The 18,360-nt window shown below is 49.6% G+C and overlaps 1 protein-coding gene across 1 annotated transcript in view; it reads left to right on the top strand.

Moving 5' to 3' along the window:
- Window positions 1-17,765, top strand: part of MPZL2 (myelin protein zero like 2) — a 41,834-nt gene extending 24,069 nt beyond the window's left edge. Inside the window, exons 3-6 of the mRNA XM_066606033.1 lie at window positions 4,366-4,576; window positions 9,106-9,247; window positions 11,754-11,819; window positions 14,424-17,765. Coding sequence (XP_066462130.1) covers window positions 4,366-4,576; window positions 9,106-9,247; window positions 11,754-11,796 — 396 coding nt within the window. The 3' untranslated portion in view covers window positions 11,797-11,819; window positions 14,424-17,765. The remainder of the gene's footprint in view (window positions 1-4,365; window positions 4,577-9,105; window positions 9,248-11,753; window positions 11,820-14,423) is intronic.
- Window positions 17,766-18,360: the final 595 nt, after the last annotated feature.

Below are 18,360 nucleotides of genomic sequence, written 5' to 3'. Positions count from 1 at the left end.
ACAGCTCCTTACATTACAGGATCTTATAGTCCTGCTGTGTGTTGGGGTTATGTATCCTGTCTGCGGTCCGTACAGGTCAGCTGGTCTTACAGCTCCTTACATTACAGGGATCTCATAGTCCTGCTGTGTGTTGGGGTTATGTATCCTGTCCACGGTCCGTACATGTCAGCAGGTCTTACAGCTCCTTACATTACATGGATCTTATAGTCCTGCTGTGTGTTGGGGTTATGTATCCTGTCCGCGGTCCGTACATGTCAGCAGGTCTTACAGCTCCTTACATTACAGGGATCTTATAGTCCTGCTGTGTGTTGGGGATCTGTATCCTGTCTGCGGTCCGTATATGTCAGCAGGTCTTACAGCTCCTTACATTACAGGGATCTTATAGTCCTGCTGTGTTTGGGTTATGTATCCTGTCTGCGGTCCGTACATGTCAGCAGGTCTTACAGCTCCTTACATTACAGGGATCTTATAGTCCAGCTGTGTGTTGGGGATCCGTATCCTGTCCGCAGTCCGTACATGTCAGCAGGTCTTACAGCTCCTTACATTACAGCGATAAGTTCCTTCTTGTGTGTTGGAGGACAATGCACTCCTGATTATAAAGGTCCTTAGACTTGGAGGTTGCTTGTAACACAGAAGGGGAGGGTCCGGGAATATGGTGGTCAGACGGTCATCCTTGTGTAGGTATGGTGGAGTTTCTTTGCAGTTTCCCTTGGTACCTTTAGCTGTGGATTGTAGGTCACTACTAGAGGTACATGACCATTTCCTTCCTTCTCGGTGTATCAGAGTAGTTGATTCCTGGGTCTCCTGGTGGTTCTGGTGATTCCTGGGTCTCCTGGTGGTTCTAATGATTTCTGGGTGTCCTGGTGGCTCTGATGATTCCTGGGTCTCCTGGTGGCTCTGATGATTCCTGGGTCTCCTGGTGGTTCTGGTGATTCCTGGGTCTCCTGGTGGTTCTAATGATTTCTGGGTGTCCTGGTGGCTCTGGTGATTCCTAGGTCTCCTGGTGGCTCTGGTGATTCCTAGGTCTCCTGGTGGCTCTGGTGATTCCTGGGTCTCCTGGTGGCTCTGGTGATTCCTGGGTCTCCTGGTGGCTCTGGTGATTCCTGGGTCTCCTGGTGGCTCTGGTGATTCCTGGGTCTCCTGGTGGCTCTGGTGATTCCTGGGTCTCCTGGTGGCTCTGGTGATTCCTGGGTCTCCTGGTGGCTCTGGTGATTCCTGGGTCTCCTGGTGGCTCTGGTGATTCCTGGGTCTCCTGGTGGCTCTGGTGATTCCTGGGTCTCCTGGTGGCTCTGGTGATTCCTGGGTCTCCTGGTGATTCCTGGGTCTCCTGGTGGCTCTGGTGATTCCTGGGTCTCCTGGTGGCTCTGGTGATTCCTGGGTCTCCTGGTGGCTCTGGTGATTCCTGGGTCTCCTGGTGGCTCTGGTGATTCCTGGGTCTCCTGGTGGCTCTGGTGATTCCTGGGTCTCCTGGTGGCTCTGGTGATTCCTGGGTCTCCTGGTGGCTCTGGTGATTTCTGGGTCTCCTGGTGGCTCTGGTGATTTCTGGGTCTCCTGGTGGCTCTGATGATTCCTGGGTCTCCTGGTGGCTCTGATGATTCCTGGGTCTCCTGGTGGCTCTGATGATTCCTGGGTCTCCTGGTGGCTCTGGTGATTCCTGGGTCTCCTGGTGGCTCTGGTGATATCCGGGTCTCCTGGTGGCACTGGTGATTTCCGGGTCTCCTGGTGGCGCTGGTGATTTCCGGGTCTCCTGGTGGCGCTGGTGATTTCCGGGTCTCCTGGTGGCTCTGGTGATTTCTGGCTCTCCTGGTGGCTCTGGTGATTTCTGGCTCTCCTGGTGGCTCTGGTGATTTCTGGCTCTCCTGGTGGCTCTGATGATTTCTGGCTCTCCTGGTGGCTCTGGTGATTTCTGGCTCTCCTGGTGGCTCTGGTGATTTCTGGCTCTCCTGGTGGCTCTGGTCGCCCTGGTTTATAAATGTCCTTATAAGATGGTCTAGATGTTCCTCACTGTCTGTTGGGTTGGAGCAGAGCCGGTTGTATCTGATGGCCTGGCTGTAGACAATGGACTTTTTGATGTGTTTGGGGGTTGAATCTGCACAAAAGCAAGTGAAGTGGCTTCCAGATGGCTTCTTCTGACCGAACGGACTGATGTCCATGAAGTGGAGGTGACTTGGGGTTTTGCTGCTTCCTTTTATTATTCTAATTTGTGAAAACAACATACAAACTATTTCATAAATATTTAACATTTTAAGGTTCTTGCTGCCAACACCTTTTAGAAAAACTGTTTCCTCTTCAACAATCAAATGGTGGCACAGTCATGACATCAAAATGCTAACGACTACCTGTCCGTGAGTGACTGAGTTACATGCTCTGCCCCTGATCACATGATGGTGACATCATCAAAGCTCATAAAACATTCAGAGCCTGACAGCAGCTGTGTGCTTACAGGACTTATGATGATGTCACCATCATGTGGTCAGTCACCTGTGTGGGAGGAGTTCGAGGTCACATGACCAGGGGGTGATCAGTATGTACAGGACTCTACTGTGCTTATTGTTATCTTTGTTGTATGAGATGAAGAATGTAGGCAGCAGAGCTGTGCGCATGTGTGACGTGCGTGTAGCAGAGCTGTGCACAACGTGTGTGTAGCAGAACTATCTATTCTCTAGCAAACACATTAGAGGTGCAATGATGGTGATGTCATCACAGGTCCTAAACCAGCAACGGTGTTCTTACAACTCCAATCCCTTTCACTATATTATATAAACACTGGTACTCTAATGTCCTATTAATTACTAGTCAAAATACTAATGATCACCTGTCCATGAGTTACATGTGATGATGTCACTGTCATGTAATCAGTCAGCAGGCCTCCGAGCTCCATCCCTAATCATATGACTGTGATGTCAACACAGATTCTTCCTTCCTGTGCTCTAAATGAGGGATTTCATGTTATCAGTCACCTGGGCTCCACACGGCTGCTGTCCGGCTCTGCTGGTTTAGCACCTGTGATGATGTCACCGTCATTTGATCAGAGGCAGAGCTCAGAGCCCTGCTGACTCATCACATAATAGTGACATCACCACAGGTCCTGTAAGCACATGGCTGCTGTCCGGCTCTGCTGGTTTAGCACCTGTGATGATGTCACCGTCATTTGATCAGAGGCAGAGCTCAGAGCCCCGCTGACTCATCACATAATAGTGACATCACCACGGGTCCTGTAAGCACACGGCTGCTGTCCGGCTCTGCTGGTTTAGCACCTGTGATGATGTCACCGTCATTTGATCAGAGGCAGAGCTCAGAGCCCCGCTGACTCATCACATAATAGTGACATCACCACAGGTCCTGTAAGCACACGGCTGCTGTCCGGCTCTGCTGGTTTAGCACCTGTGATGATGTCACCGTCATTTGATCAGAGGCAGAGCTCAGAGCCCCGCTGACTCATCACATAATAGTGACATCACCACGGGTCCTGTAAGCACACGGCTGCTGTCCGGCTCTGCTGGTTTAGCACCTGCGATGATGTCACCGCCATTAGACTAGTAAGTGGAGCATTGCGCCATCAGAATCACTGGTACTATAATTTCCTAACAATTACTCGTAAAGTGTAAGAACCGTCAGATGAACAGACATTTCGGAAATGTTTTAGATCGGGTTTGGATAGGTTGTCAACCTATTGGCACACACAAATATTAAAGGGATTGTCTGCTTACTGGGAACTTCACTTCAACAGGACCCCTGTATTAAAATGATGATCAGACCTTATCCCTCTGCGGCCACTGGGATCCAGCGCTGCAGTCCCGGTGATTGCTGCAACAGATGGCGTCACAGGAAATCAGGTGACTGCTGTAGCCAATCAGAGGCTGCAGCATCCCGTTCCTGAGTTCCTGGCGCTCAGGATGTGAGCGCCGATGCCGGGTGAGGGGGTGAAGACGCTGCAGCTATCGCTTTCCTGTGACCTCATCTATCACAGCAATCACTGGGACTGCAGCGCTGGATCCCGGGGGCCGCGGAGGGATAAGTAGAGCTCAGCTTATTGTTGTAACTCAGGGGGCCCTATTGAAGCAGGATTTTTCCAGTATCCGGCCCTTTAATAAAACCTCTCTGGCACGCCCCTGGGGAGACGTCAAATTTCTGCGCATAACAACCCAGACATTATTCTTTTCTCGCAACGAACGGACGGTATTTTATAATGTCGGAAGCAGAGAACGCACAAACAGCGTAAGTTAGGTGTAATAAACCCGCGCACTTCTGCTGGTTTACTATAAAGCGTCTTCGTGTTTTTCCTCTCGCCGGTGGGCGGAGCTTTGTGTCCCTTTTCCTTCGTGGCCATTGGACTTACTGCTCCTTTCTCCTTCGCTCTCTTAGATCTTCTTCTTCCACATGGAGCCGTATCCTCCTACTAAGGGCCGCTTCGCCAATCGAGCCTTTTGGGATGGGAACCCGAAGCGCAACGATGGATCGATCATTATCAGGAACATTCAGCCGATGGATAACGGAACCTACCTGTGCCAGATCAAGAACCCGCCGGATGTGCATGGAGAGGTGGGGGAGATCATGGTGAGCGTTGTGGACCAAGGCAAGTAGTCGCCGCACGCAATGGCGCATGTTTATTATAGTGTTACTGCGGCTGCAGCACTTTATCGTCTGTCCCCAGCGCCAGCGGCAAATGGACGGCATCTCCGATGCAGCAAGACTTACTGAAGCGCCAACATATTCCACAGCGCTGTACACATCAGAGGAGACACCTAGAGTAGAAGAGTAGTGAGTAAAGGGTGATGGCCCTGCGCACAAGAGCTAACAATCTATGAGGAGGAGATAGGGGGACATGAGCTTACAGTCTATGGGGAGGAAATAGGGGGACACAGGAGCTTACAGTCTATGGGGAGGGAATAGGGGGGACACAAGAGCTTACAGTCTATAAGGAGGAAATAGGGGGGACACAAGAGCTTACAGTCTATGAGGGAATAGGGGGGACACAAGAGCTTACAGTCTATGGGGAGGGAATAGGGGGACACAAGAGCTTACAGTCTATGAGGAGGAAGTAGGGAGGACACAAGAGCTTACAGTCTATGGGGAGGAAATAGGGGGGACACAAGAGCTAACAATCTATGAGGAGGAAATAGGGGGGACACGAGCTTACAGTCTATGAGGAGGAAGTAGGGAGGACACAAGAGCTTACAGTCTATGAGGAGGAAGTAGGGAGGACACAAGAGCTTACAGTCTGTGAGGAGGAAATAGGGGGGGCACAAGAGCTTACAGTCTATGGGGAGGAAATAGGGGGGACACAAGAGCTTACAGTCTATGAGGGAATAGGGGGACACAAGAGCTTACAGTCTATGGGGAAATAGAGGGGACACAAGAGCTTACAGTCTATGGGGAGGAAATAGGGGGGACACAAGAGCTTACAGTCTATGAGGAGGAAGTAGGGGGACACAAGAGCTAACAATCTATGAGGAGGAGATAGGGGGGACACAAGAGCTTACAGTCTATGAGGGAATAGGGGGACACAAGAGCTTACAGTCTATAAGGGGGAAATAGGGGGGACACAAGAGCTTACAGTCTATGAGGGAATAGGGGGACACAAGAGCTTACAGTCTATGAGGGGGAAATAGGGGGGACACAAGAGCTTACAGTCTATGGGGAGGAAGTAGGGGGGGACACAAGAGCTTACAGTCTATGAGGAGGGAATAGGGGGACACAAGAGCTTACAGTCTATGAGGAGGAAGTAGGGGGACACAAGAGCTTACAGTCTATGGGGAGGAAGTAGGGGGGACACAAGAGCTTACAGTCTATGAGAAGGAAATAGGGGGACACAAGAGCTTACAGTCTATGAGGAGGAAGTAGGGGGACACAAGAGCTTACAGTCTATGAGGAGGAAATAGGGGGGACACAAGAGCTTACAGTCTATGAGGAGGGAATGGGGGGACACAAGAGCTTACAGTCTATGAAGAAATAGGGGGACACAAGAGCTTACAGTCTATGAGGAGGGAATGGGGGGACACAAGAGCTTACAGTCTATGGGGAAATAGGGGGACACAAGAGCTTACAGTCTATGAGGAGGGAATGGGGGGACACAAGAGCTTACAGTCTATGAAGAAATAGGGGGAAACAAGAGCTTACAGTCTATGGGGAGGAAATAGGGGGGCACAAGAGCTTACAGTCTATGAGGAGGAAATAGGGGGGCACAAGAGCTTACAGTCTATGAGGAGGAAATAGGGGGGACACAAGAGCTTACAGTCTATGGGGAGGGAATAGGAGGGACACAAGAGCTTACAGTCTATGAGGAGGAAGTAGGGGGGATACAAGAGCTTACAGTCTATGAGGAGGGAATAGGGGGACACAAGAGCTTACAGTCTATGAGGAGGAAATAGGGGGGACACAAGAGCTTACAGTCTATGAGGAAATAGGGGGGACACAAGAGCTTACAGTCTATGAGGAAATAGGGGGACACAAGAGCTTACAGTCTATGGGGAGGGAATAGGGAGAACACAAGAGCTTACAGTCTATGAGGAGGAAATAGGGGGGGCACAAGAGCTTACAGTCTATGAGGAAATAGGGGGACACAAGAGCTTACAGTCTATGAGGAAATAGGGGGACACAAGAGCTTACAGTCTATGGGGAGGGAATAGGGAGAACACAAGAGCTTACAGTCTGAGGAGGAAATAGGGGGGACACAAGAGGTTACAGTCTATGGGGAGGGAATAGGGGGGACACAAGAGCTTACAGTCTATGAGGGGGAAATAGGGGGGACACGAGCTTACAGTCTATGGGGAGGAAATAGGGGGGACACGAGCTTACAGTCTATGAGGGGGAAATAGGGGGACACAAGAGCTTACAGTCTATGGGGAGGAAATAGGGGGGACACGAGCTTACAGTCTATGAGGGGGAAATAGGGGGGACACAAGAGCTTACAGTCTATGAGGAGGGAATAGGGGGACACAAGAGCTTACAGTCTATGAGGAGGAAATAGGGGGGACACAAGAGCTTACAGTCTATGAGGAGGGAATAGGGGGGACACAAGAGCTTACAGTCTATGAGGAAATAGGGGGAAACAAGAGCTTACAGTCTATGAGGAGGGAATAGGGGGACACAAGAGCTTACAGTCTATGGGGAGGAAATAGGGGGGCACAAGAGCTTACAGTCTATGAGGGGGAAATAGGGGGACACAAGAGCTTACAGTCTATGAGGAAATAGGGGGACACAAGAGATTACAGTCTATGGGGAAATAGGGGGACACAAGAGCTTACAGTCTATGGGGAAATAGGGGGACACAAGAGCTTACAGTCTATGGGGAGGGAATAGGGGGACACAAGAGCTTACAGTCTATGAGGAGGAAATAGGGGGGACACAAGAGCTTACAGTCTATGAGGAGGAAGTAGGGGGGATACAAGAGCTTACAGTCTATGGGGAGGAAATAGGGGGGACACAAGAGCTTACAGTCTATGAGGAGGAAGTAGGGGGGATACAAGAGCTTACAGTCTATGGGGAGGAAATAGGGGGGACACAAGAGCTTACAGTCTATGAGGGGGAAATAGGGGGACACAAGAGCTTACAGTCTATGAGGAGGAAGTAGGGGGGACACAAGAGCTTACAGTCTGAGGAGGAAATAGGGGGGACACAAGAGGTTACAGTCTATGGGGAGGGAATAGGGGGGACACAAGAGCTTACAGTCTATGAGGGGGAAATAGGGGGGACACAAGAGCTTACAGTCTATGGGGAGGAAATAGGGGGGACACAGGAGCTTACAGTCTATGAGGGGGAAATAGGGGGACACAAGAGCTTACAGTCTATGAGGGGGAAATAGGGGGGACACAAGAGCTTACAGTCTATGAGGGAATAGAGGACACAAGAGCTTACAGTCTATGAGGAGGAAATAGGGGGACACAAGAGCTTACAGTCTATGAGGGGGAAATAGGGGGGACACAAGAGCTTACAGTCTATGAGGGGGACACCAGAGATAGCATTGCTTGCTCAGTGGGATCTTTGACCATCACCGTGGGTAGGGTAGTAGGCATAAAAATAAAAAAAAAAAGAAGCTGCGCTCGCCGGTTTGCTCCCCAGCCCAGTCCTCTGCTGAGCTTTGTCTATATAGCTGCAGTGATGGCGTGCCCGTATATCCACATGACTGCAGCAGCCAATCACTGGCCTCCGCAGTCTTGTGCCGTCCACCAGTAACAGACTGCAGTGGTCATGTGGGTATACAGCGGCCAGCGATGCCCAGACTGAGATGCCGTCCGCTGCCCGCATGTAGTTCCATATATGTAATGCAGCAATCGTTCTCTGTACAACAAGACTTTGCAATCCTGCAACATCCTGTCATAGAACTGCGCCTTGGGAGGTTCCTCTGTTATTCCTCCTGGAAATGTATGAATAAATTGTCAATTGGGCGTGGTCATTCCCTTGGTCAGTCTGCAGTGTTGGAGTGGCAGACGATTAGGAACGGTAACAATGTATCCAACAATAAGGCTGTAGTCACGCAGGCGATCTCCCCGTACGAGTCGCCCATGTCTGACACCGAACGAACTCACACAGAGAGTAAAGCTGTTCATTCCCTCAGTGCAGCGTGTTCCCGGTCATGTGCCTGCGGCCTGAGGAAGGCGCTAATGCAGATTCATGAAGCTCCTAATGGGATTTACTGAGCCTGGCGAATCGGAGAGCAGACGGGACTCTTTAAAGGAATTATGTCGCCAGGCCGCCCGAACCACGGAGATGCCCGATGCACCTGTGAGAGCTTTATTCTGAACTGCTGCGGCTTTGCAGTGTGTCTTGGAGCAGAGTCTTGGGGGCGGGCAGCCTCTCCCACCTAAGGCATGAAGACTGGCAGCTCTTTCCTATACACAAGCAGGAAGGAGCTGTCAGTCTGCATACAGCGGGTGGGAGAAGCCTGCGGACCGCCCCCCCCATGACTCACGGGGGCAGCGGGCAGCTCTGTGGTTCAGGCGGCATGGACCTGATGATCCCTTTAAGTGTACCAGGAAGCTGAAGCATGGTGCGGTAGTTTCCGCAGCGGTCTCCCCTGTTCCTGGCCGGCTAGAACAATGCAGCTTCTGTATGCTGTGGCTTGCAGTCCCGCAGGGACCTGACGTTGTCCTCCTGTCTCCACAGTGAAGTTCTCGGAGATCATGTTGCTGATGCTGGTGATCGGGGTTGGCAGCGCGGTGATCATAGCCATAGTGATAGTCGTGGTCCTGGTGCGCTACTACCGCAAGCAGAGGACGCACAGCACCGCCGTCTCCGTGATGGAATGGTAAGCCTGGTGGAGACATCCTGCCGCGTATATTAAAGCCATTCCTCCTCTTCTAGCACTCTGGCCGTCTGCGATCAGCTGGGATCTGAGAGCTGCCTGCCGGGACACGGATGGTGGGTATGCCTGATGGTATGCCTAATACCGTCCTGTGTGAACACGCACTGATCACATGACTCGCGTTAGGAGCCGCTCGGCGGGAGTTGGGACATTTTGGGTTTGTTCCCTTCACAATTAGGGAGCCCCACCGGCACTCCTGAGGTGTCATGCTGGAACGGTGTCCGCTAACTGGGTGTTACCAATGGGGGACTGGTCAGCAGACTAGGGGTGTCTCAGGCTGACGTTTACCGCAGGATAGGCTGAGACCCCACCGCAGAGTCCCGAGAACGGGGGTCCCGCTGTCGTGGGTTTATTTGGGTCCATGGCATAATCAATAGGAATCTTTGCACCCTTCCTGATTAATCCTGAGATCGTGCGCACAGAAGAACTTGACTCGGAGACGGACGGTCCGTGTAGAAAGCCTTCCCCGACTCTGTTTATTAGTAGGCGTCCAGCATCTTATATAGCATTATGGGTTAACTGCCCCCTATGGGCAGCAGGAAGCAATAGGGGATTAGGAATCAAAGCATGGGATTGGGTGGTCCTATTGGGTGTTCGATGGAGGGGGCAGGGGCGGGATGAGCAGCCTGTCATCAAATGACGCCTGAGGGTTATGTGCGGGTAATAAATGTGCCCTGAGGAGCATATTGTGATAACGGTGAGCAGTACAGGATGCGGCCGGCATATTCCATTCAGCTGTACATACATAACTATATACCGGAGATCCCCAGGTTATACCAGCATGCTCCATATCACTATATACAGGAGATGTATAACTTATACCAGCTGTACATATATAATTATATATAGTAGATCCCCAGGTTATACCAGCATGCTCCATATCACTATATACAGGATCCCCAGGTTATACCAGCATGCTCCATATCACTATATACAGGAGATGTATAACTTATACCAGCTGTACATATATAATTATATACAGGAGATACCCAGGTTATACCAGCATGCTCCATATCACTATATACAGGAGATGTATAACTTATACCAGCTGTACATATATAATTATATACAGGAGATACCCAGGTTATATCAGCATGCTCCATATCACTATATACAGGAGATGTATAACTTATACCAGCTGTACATATATAATTATATACAGGAGATACCCAGGTTATACCAGCATGCTCCATATCACTATATACAGGAGATGTATAACTTATACCAGCTGTACATATATAATTATATACAGGAGATACCCAGGTTATACCAGCATGCTCCATATCACTATATACAGGAGATGTATAACTTATACCAGCTGTACATATATAATTATATACAGGAGATACCCAGGTTATACCAGCATGCTCCATATCACTATATACAGGACATACCCAGGTTATACCAGCATGCTCCATATCACTATATACAGGACATACCCAGGTTATACCAGCATGCTCCATATCACTATATACAGGACATACCTAGGTTATACCAGCATGCTCCATATCACTATATACAGGAGATGTATAACTTATACCAGCTGTACATATATAATTATACACAGGAGATACCCAGGTTATACCAGCATGCTCCATATCACTATATACAGGAGATGTATAACTTATACCGGCTGTAAATATATAATTATATACAGGAGATCCCCAGGTTATACCAGCATGCTCCATATCACTATATACAGGAGATGTATAACTTATACCAGCTGTACATATATAATTATACACAGGAGATACCCAGGTTATACCAGCATGCTCCATATCACTATATACAGGAGATGTATAACTTATACCGGCTGTAAATATATAATTATATACAGGAGATACCCAGGTTATACCAGCATGCTCCATATCACTATATACAGGATGTATAACTTATACCAGCTGTACATATATAATTATATACAGGAGATACCCAGGTTATACCAGCATGCTCCATAGCACTATATACCGGATGTATAACTTATACCAGCTGTACATATATAATTATATACAGGAGATACCCAGGTTATACCAGCATGCTCCATATCACTATATACAGGAGATACCCAGGTTATACCAGCATGCTCCATATCCCTATATACAGGAGATGTATAACTTATACCAGCTGTACATATATAATTATATACAGGAGATCCCCAGGTTATACCAACATGCTCCATATCACTGTATACAGGAGATGTATTGTTTCATGTTCCTTATTTGCATATTTCCCAGAGGAGCATGGATGGCCTTATAAGTCTCCTCGCACCTTCTAGGGGTCTCCTTAAGGAGAAACGATCCCCTCCCTGAGCCTAGTTTTCCAGCAATGTGGTGAAGCCGCCCCTGCTGTCCGCCCGGGACGTTCCCGATGATGTGACCTACAGACGATGGCTGCGCGCAGGGAGGACTTCTCATGTCTTTCTAACACGATTCTTATTTTTCCTTCTTAGTAAAGAGAAGCTGAATGACAAATCGCACAATGTGACTGCATGACCCCAGGAGACGCCGTCCACGAGGTCAGTAGCCATGGACCGCACGCAGGAAACATTAACCCAAGCCTAGGTGGATTCTAACCTCTGGAATAGTCCTCCGAGGACTCTTACTGCTCTTGTAGGACCGCAGCAGAGTGCCTACTAATGTCAGCCGAAGGACTGGTCATGGCATGCTGGAGCCTGTAGTGCACATCCTAAACGCTGAACTAAAGCATGGAGACTCCACACCTGGGCCCTCTGACTATTTCTGGTGACACGGCTACGTGGAGCTCCATGCCGATTATACTGTATGTTGTGGGAGATTTCCCAGTGAAATTAGTCCAGTTTTCTTCTGTAACTGTAGTGAAGACAATGGTGTTTGCCCCGGAGGCCACTCTTCGGATGTCCTATGAGTCACCTAGGCACCATGTTGGAGATCATCATCTAAATACAAAATTGCATCTTTCTAAAGAGTCTTCATTCAAATGTTCTACAATTTTGCTGCTGTAGAGTCTGCAACTCCTTTATGTAGCTGGTTGTGACATCGATCTGAAGCTCACTGCTCGGTACTGCTGTCAGCTCAGGGCTGGCGTCAGCTGCTCTCCCTTCACTTAGTGTCCTGACACCTTCAACAACTGACTGCTCATTCGTTAGACAGCTGTTTCCCTCGGCTCACCTACATACATGAATGTTCAGCTTGGGTGATTGGTCGTGTGTTGAGTGAGTTACGCCGGCCCCAGAGCTGTAGCTTATCTCCCAGGTAAAAAAAAAATGGATCAGGCATTGAAATTCAATTATCCCTATTCTTCTTTCTCCCTTTTTTGGGGGGTAAAGTTGAGTAGCCCTTTTTTACATCATAGAATTGTCCAGCCATAATGTGTATGGAGGATTTTAGACCTACCCCTAGGAGGGGGGTTCATGAAAAACTAAACTCCATTAACCCCTTAGCAGCGTGGCCCATTTTGGACCTAAGTACACAACTATTATTTAGGGATTTTCATATCCACTTTTGAAAGGTCATAACTTCTTTATTTCCTTCGCCGCGGCCGTAGGAGGGCTTGTTTTGTAGCGTGACGAGCTGCAGTTTTCATTGGCATCATTGTAGGGTACATCTGGCGCTTGCCGGGCAGGTCGTTACGATGTGATGATACCAAATGTGTGTTTATACTTTAATAATAAGGGGTCTTGTAGGGGTCTTGAACCTGTTATGCTATGATGGCTTTGATAATACACTGCTGGACTGCAGTGTATTATTGTTATTCATAGTGATCACAGGCCATGTCACACCTGGATGGCAACCCATTGGCCCTCCATGATTACACGGCAGAGAGCTGATGACATCACAAAGGGAGCCCCCTCCCTCTGTGAATCCTTTACATGCTGCAATCAACATTGATCATGGCAGGTAAGGGGTTAACTGTGGGGATTGATGTTCTTGTTGATCCCCACTGTGAATGGCTCAGGGCGGACACCCACTGGTGCGCTAGCCCCATTGAAAAGATATCAAGAATGCCGTGGACTTCTGTCACAGCTGAGGCAGAAGTGTAGCATGCTATCCCATTACTTTCAATGGGATCGGCGCTGCTGTTGGTCCCATTGAAAGCAGTGCTTTGTAGCAAACCCTGCAGTATGATTTTCGGGGAAGGGCTTGAAATATAAGCCCTTTCCTGAAAAGCATCAATAAGTGGTAAAAAAAAAAAAATTGCCCACCTCTCCGCCGCGTCCTCCGGCTGGCTCCCCGACACTGCTGTCCAGCACTTTCATGGAAGTGCTGTGCTGATTGGCTGAGCGCTCAGCCAATAACAGATAGTGCTTAGCGATTCATTCATAAATACCTAAGATAGTGCTATTCATGAATGAATAACTAAGCACGATCTGTAATTGGCTGAAAGTGCTGGACAGCAGTGCCGGGGAGCCAGCCGGAGGATGCGTCTGAGCGGCGGAGAGGTGAGTAATTGTGTAAAAAAAATTTTACCACTTATTGGTGCTTTTCAGGGAAGGGCTTATGTTTCAAGCGCTTCCCCGAAAATCATACTGCAGGGTTTGCTACAAACCACTGCTTTCAATGGGACCGGCAGCAGCACCGATCCCATTGAAAGCAATGGGATAGCATGCTGCACTCCTGCCACAGCTGTCACAGACGTCCGCGGCATTCTCCATATCTTTTTAATGGGGCTACCGCCGCTGCCAGCATTGAAAAGACTTGCGAGATCCCGTTTTTTTTCTCGCACTGCGCTGCGAGAGTTTTCACTTACTCTCGCAGCGCAGGGGAGAAAAAAATGCCAGTGGGTGTCCGCCCGCCCTCAGGCTTAGTTTCAGAGTAAGTTTACATTTATTCATGGGAAGCCCTTTCCTCCCGGGATGTAAACTAATGTCCTAGGGCGGGAAGGGGTTAAAGAGAGAGTAGAGATCACGTTGGCTGCATCGAGCATGGAGAGAAGCCACCACGGTAGAGGGGACCACGTCCTGATCACTCTGAGCTGAAGCTGTGGATCTACTGAGCTGAGCGCATGCTGCAGGGAGGGCTGTCAGAAGTTGTCAGGCTCCTGCATGTGAAAGCCAGCACCCCGCACCGCCCGCCATGTTCCCCCGAAATCTGGGCCCGCGCACCACGTTCTGCTTTGCTCACTATTCCTCTCTCTCATGTAGGTCATTTCAGACATCCGGTTGCCTCTTCCTCCTTGGACCCGACTGCCTGTGAACCCTGAAGATGCTTCCATGACCGGCAGCTTACCTCCTCTACAGCTGAAGACTGGAGGCTTCCTTCTAATGTCCTGTTGCATCTTCTATCTGTAATCTTTGACCTGTTTGTGCTCCGTGTTCCTGAAAACAGAAGCTCCTCCCAGTGGGGGGTTTCTCCGCAGACCCCCCTATAATCTCCCAGGTCAGTATGGACAGGAACACGGACTACAAATCCCAGCCTGTAAATGTCTGTGTAGTTTAGCAGGACGGGACATTACTGATGTAGTGAGCATTGTATAAACGGGTAGAGTCTGCGCACTGCGGTAAAATGTATAAAGCGCAGGATCCATGGGCTTAGCAGCTGGTGACATTTGTACCAGATGTATAAAAGCGGCCGTTTGGCGCTGCCCATGCTGGACACTAACTGTTTACTGACGGGCATACACACCAACAAATGGTGCATACCATTAAAGGGGCCCTGGCAGGCCGGACGGGACGACCTGGCGCACAATCCGGCTAAAGCGAGTCAGGTGATAATTCAGGCGCTCCGCTCGTCTAGTGGTGAAAAACGCTGGCAGGTTCCCCTTCATTAATTCGGCACATTTTACGACGCCCCCTCTAACACTGCTGACACACGCGGTGGGTGCTCCGCCATACTGCCCGCTTCTACAGGAATGCTCACACAGGCTGCCGGGTCGGTTTGTGTGTTTTCATACAGACCTCACGGACGGCGTTAGCACGCACACACGTGTCTACAGCACGCACACACGTGTCTACAGCACGCACACACGTGTCTACAGCACGCACACACGTGTCTACAGCACGCACAGACGTGTCTACAGCACGCTCCGCAGTGACCGGATCCTTCGCTGCTCTATACTCACGTTCAGTAATTGTTTAGCTGCAGTAAACGGCCCTCAGTAATCCGGGTGCCAGGGCCCCGTCGGCAGGATGAGCAGCAGCGGGGCACAAGTCGTCACTATTTTGCCAACCATTTGGTTTTAGCATTTTGCTCGGTAGGAGCCCAGCGGCGGGCTGTAGGATCTGGTCCAGAACAGGCAGCCGTGTGGAGGAGCTGCACAGTCTCTACACCAACAGGATTTAATGAAGACTCTACAACAGTTGGATTATTTGCATTTCAGAAGCAAAAGAACAATAAAAATAGAATCTGTGTAAAAGAGTCCTGTAGATCGCCGCTACGAAAGGATTGGCGCTGCAACTGGTTCTAGGTGTGAGATCTAGGCCGGCTGCTCATGGCCGGATTTCAATTGCGGAATCTGCGGACGATACGTGGCATTCTGGACCTAATAAGATAAAACATCTGCGCGGCGGCTCGGCGGAGCAGACCTATCACAGCATCCGCTATATTATAGCAGAATCTGCACAGACTGCTTCCCTTGAGCTCAATGGAAGCCGTCCGACCCGCTGCCCATCCACAATTCACATTGTCAGACGAGGACCTGGGAAATACAATTAAATACTGCGCACGGCCAACGGCAATACCCAAAGAAGGTACGGCGGGTCAAAGCTGGATTCTGCTGCGGGCTCCCACATGCGGGATCCAACTCATTCATTGGCCTTAGGGTCAACTGACCAACAGTCATCCCAACAGTCATCAGTCCTAGGCTTTCACACAGGAGTGATAACCGCTCGTTGAACGGAGGCGGAGCTTGCTGGAGGTCTCTTCCGGCCGTCCATCCAGTTCCACCTATTACCCCACAGATCCAGTGGAAGGAAAAAAAAACCCCAATGAGGTAGAAGCCAATTTTTCTCATTTTAGGGGGAAAAAAATTCCATCCCGACTCCAATCTGGCCCTCGGAATAAACCCCGGATCAACAATCCAACGTCTTTACACGGGTGGATCGCCAATTTATTTCTGTGGCTGCAACAATAAGCGAACACATCATCGATCGGCGCTCAGTCGCCAGCGGCGTTTACTCTAAACAATTGTTCCGTTTTGCACCAACCTGCGATAAACTGAATGCTATTCGTACCGTGTAAAAGGGCCTTCCTACTATCCAGGATGGAGCGTCCAAGACCACCAGAAGCAGCCGCGCCCCCTGAGGACCCAACGAGACAGAGATGTAAAAACATTCTATTTCCTATTCAAAAAAATATCCCCTTTTCAGATTGGCGTAAGCCGCGATGACGCCGTTTACACTTCACGTCCGATTTATATATTAATATCCGTAATAACACGAGGTGAAGCAGCGCCTGGCGACAACGGTCGTATTCTGACAACCTGAAGATCTCCGCACTCTGGGAGGACCGAGACTGCAGGATGCTTACTTAGGAGCGCGTTTGGACAGCCCCAACCACTCGGAGGCGTCAAGGTTTCACCATTAGTCTTTATGTAATGCGGCATTTGCGCGGCTTCCTGTGTTCTGCATTACTCTACATGTAACATTGTTGCGGCACACGTAGCACAGGCTGAATGAGGCTTTATATCCGTCAGTCCCCCTTACTAAATACGGACAGAGATTAGCTATTCTCTATATTAAAATTATCTCTATTATGGAGGGACTGATACAAAGTGTCTGCGTGACGGAGGGCCGATCCCACGTGTCTCTATTATGGAGGGACTGATACAAAGTGTCTCTATTATGGAGGGACTGATACAAAGTGTCTACCTGACGGAGGGCCGATCCCACGTGTCTCTATTACGGAGGGCCGATCCCACGTGTCTCTATTACGGAGGGCCGATCCCACGTGTCTCTATTACGGAGGGCCGATCCCACGTGTCTCTATTACGGAGGGCCGATCCCACGTGTCTCTATTACGGAGGGCCGATCCCACGTGTCTCTATTACGGAGGGCCGATCCCACGTGTCTCTATTACGGAGGGACTGATACAAAGTGTCTCTATTACGGAGGGCCGATCCCACGTGTCTCTATTACGGAGGGCCGATCCCACGTGTCTCTATTACGGAGGGCCGATCCCACGTGTCTCTATTACGGAGGGCCGATCCCACGTGTCTCTATTATGGAGGGACTGATACAAAGTGTCTCTATTACGGAGGGCCGATCCCACGTGTCTCTATTATGGAGGGACTGATATTTTTTGATGGTACCATTTTAGGGGAACACGATCTAGTATATAGGATTTACACATTTTTGGAGCGCATAGAGGGAACAGAATCAGAAAGCAGAATAATTCCGCCATTGTCTTTGTGCTTCGTTTATGGCGCTCGCTATACAGAATAAATGCCGCGCCGTTTTCTGTGGGTCGGTACAATTACAACTAGACTAAGATTCTAGAATTTATTTTTAGGTTTTTCTATTCTTGCACAATAAAACTTTTTGACGATCTGTTGTTGGTATCGCTGCACTGAGAAAGGCATAACCTGATTCTCCATCACAAGGGCTGCTTATCTGTGGCACAAGCTGTACTTTCATTGCTACCATTGTAGTCAATAGAAGCCAGCCGTCATGCTATACTGCCGCCGGAGTCCGCCATGGCTGTGGGCATGAGGCTAAAGAGGTGCGAGTGAAAAAAGGCCATTCCCCCTCTTCAGCCACAGTCAATGCGGAGGGGTTGATGGGCCGGGAATGAAGTCTTCCCCAATCCTGGCAGTTAGTGGGGGGGGGCGCAAGAGCTATAATACAGCTGGCACTCACAATGATGGCAGCGGCCTGGCTCCTGCACCCTCACGGTTCTAGAATAGTTTGGCTGCTTGTGGTAAGTGTATGTGAGCTGCAACATACAGCTGGGTGGGAAGGGGTTAAAGGGACTCTTGTCAAATCACCTATTGTCTAAATCAAGTGTTTAGGTTAATCACTTTAAATATTTGCGCAGGTCACAGCGGGCGCGATTCTCTCAAAGTCCAAGGGAATAACGGAAGTGGTCAAGAACTGCACTCAGCTGTTTTGGTGTAACAGGCCAAATTAACCCTGACCCCGATTA

The sequence above is a fragment of the Eleutherodactylus coqui genome, chromosome 6 (genome assembly GCF_035609145.1).
Source record: "Eleutherodactylus coqui strain aEleCoq1 chromosome 6, aEleCoq1.hap1, whole genome shotgun sequence".
Classification (NCBI taxonomy): domain Eukaryota; kingdom Metazoa; phylum Chordata; class Amphibia; order Anura; family Eleutherodactylidae; genus Eleutherodactylus; species Eleutherodactylus coqui.
This window is presented reverse-complemented; position numbering and strand designations above follow the sequence as displayed.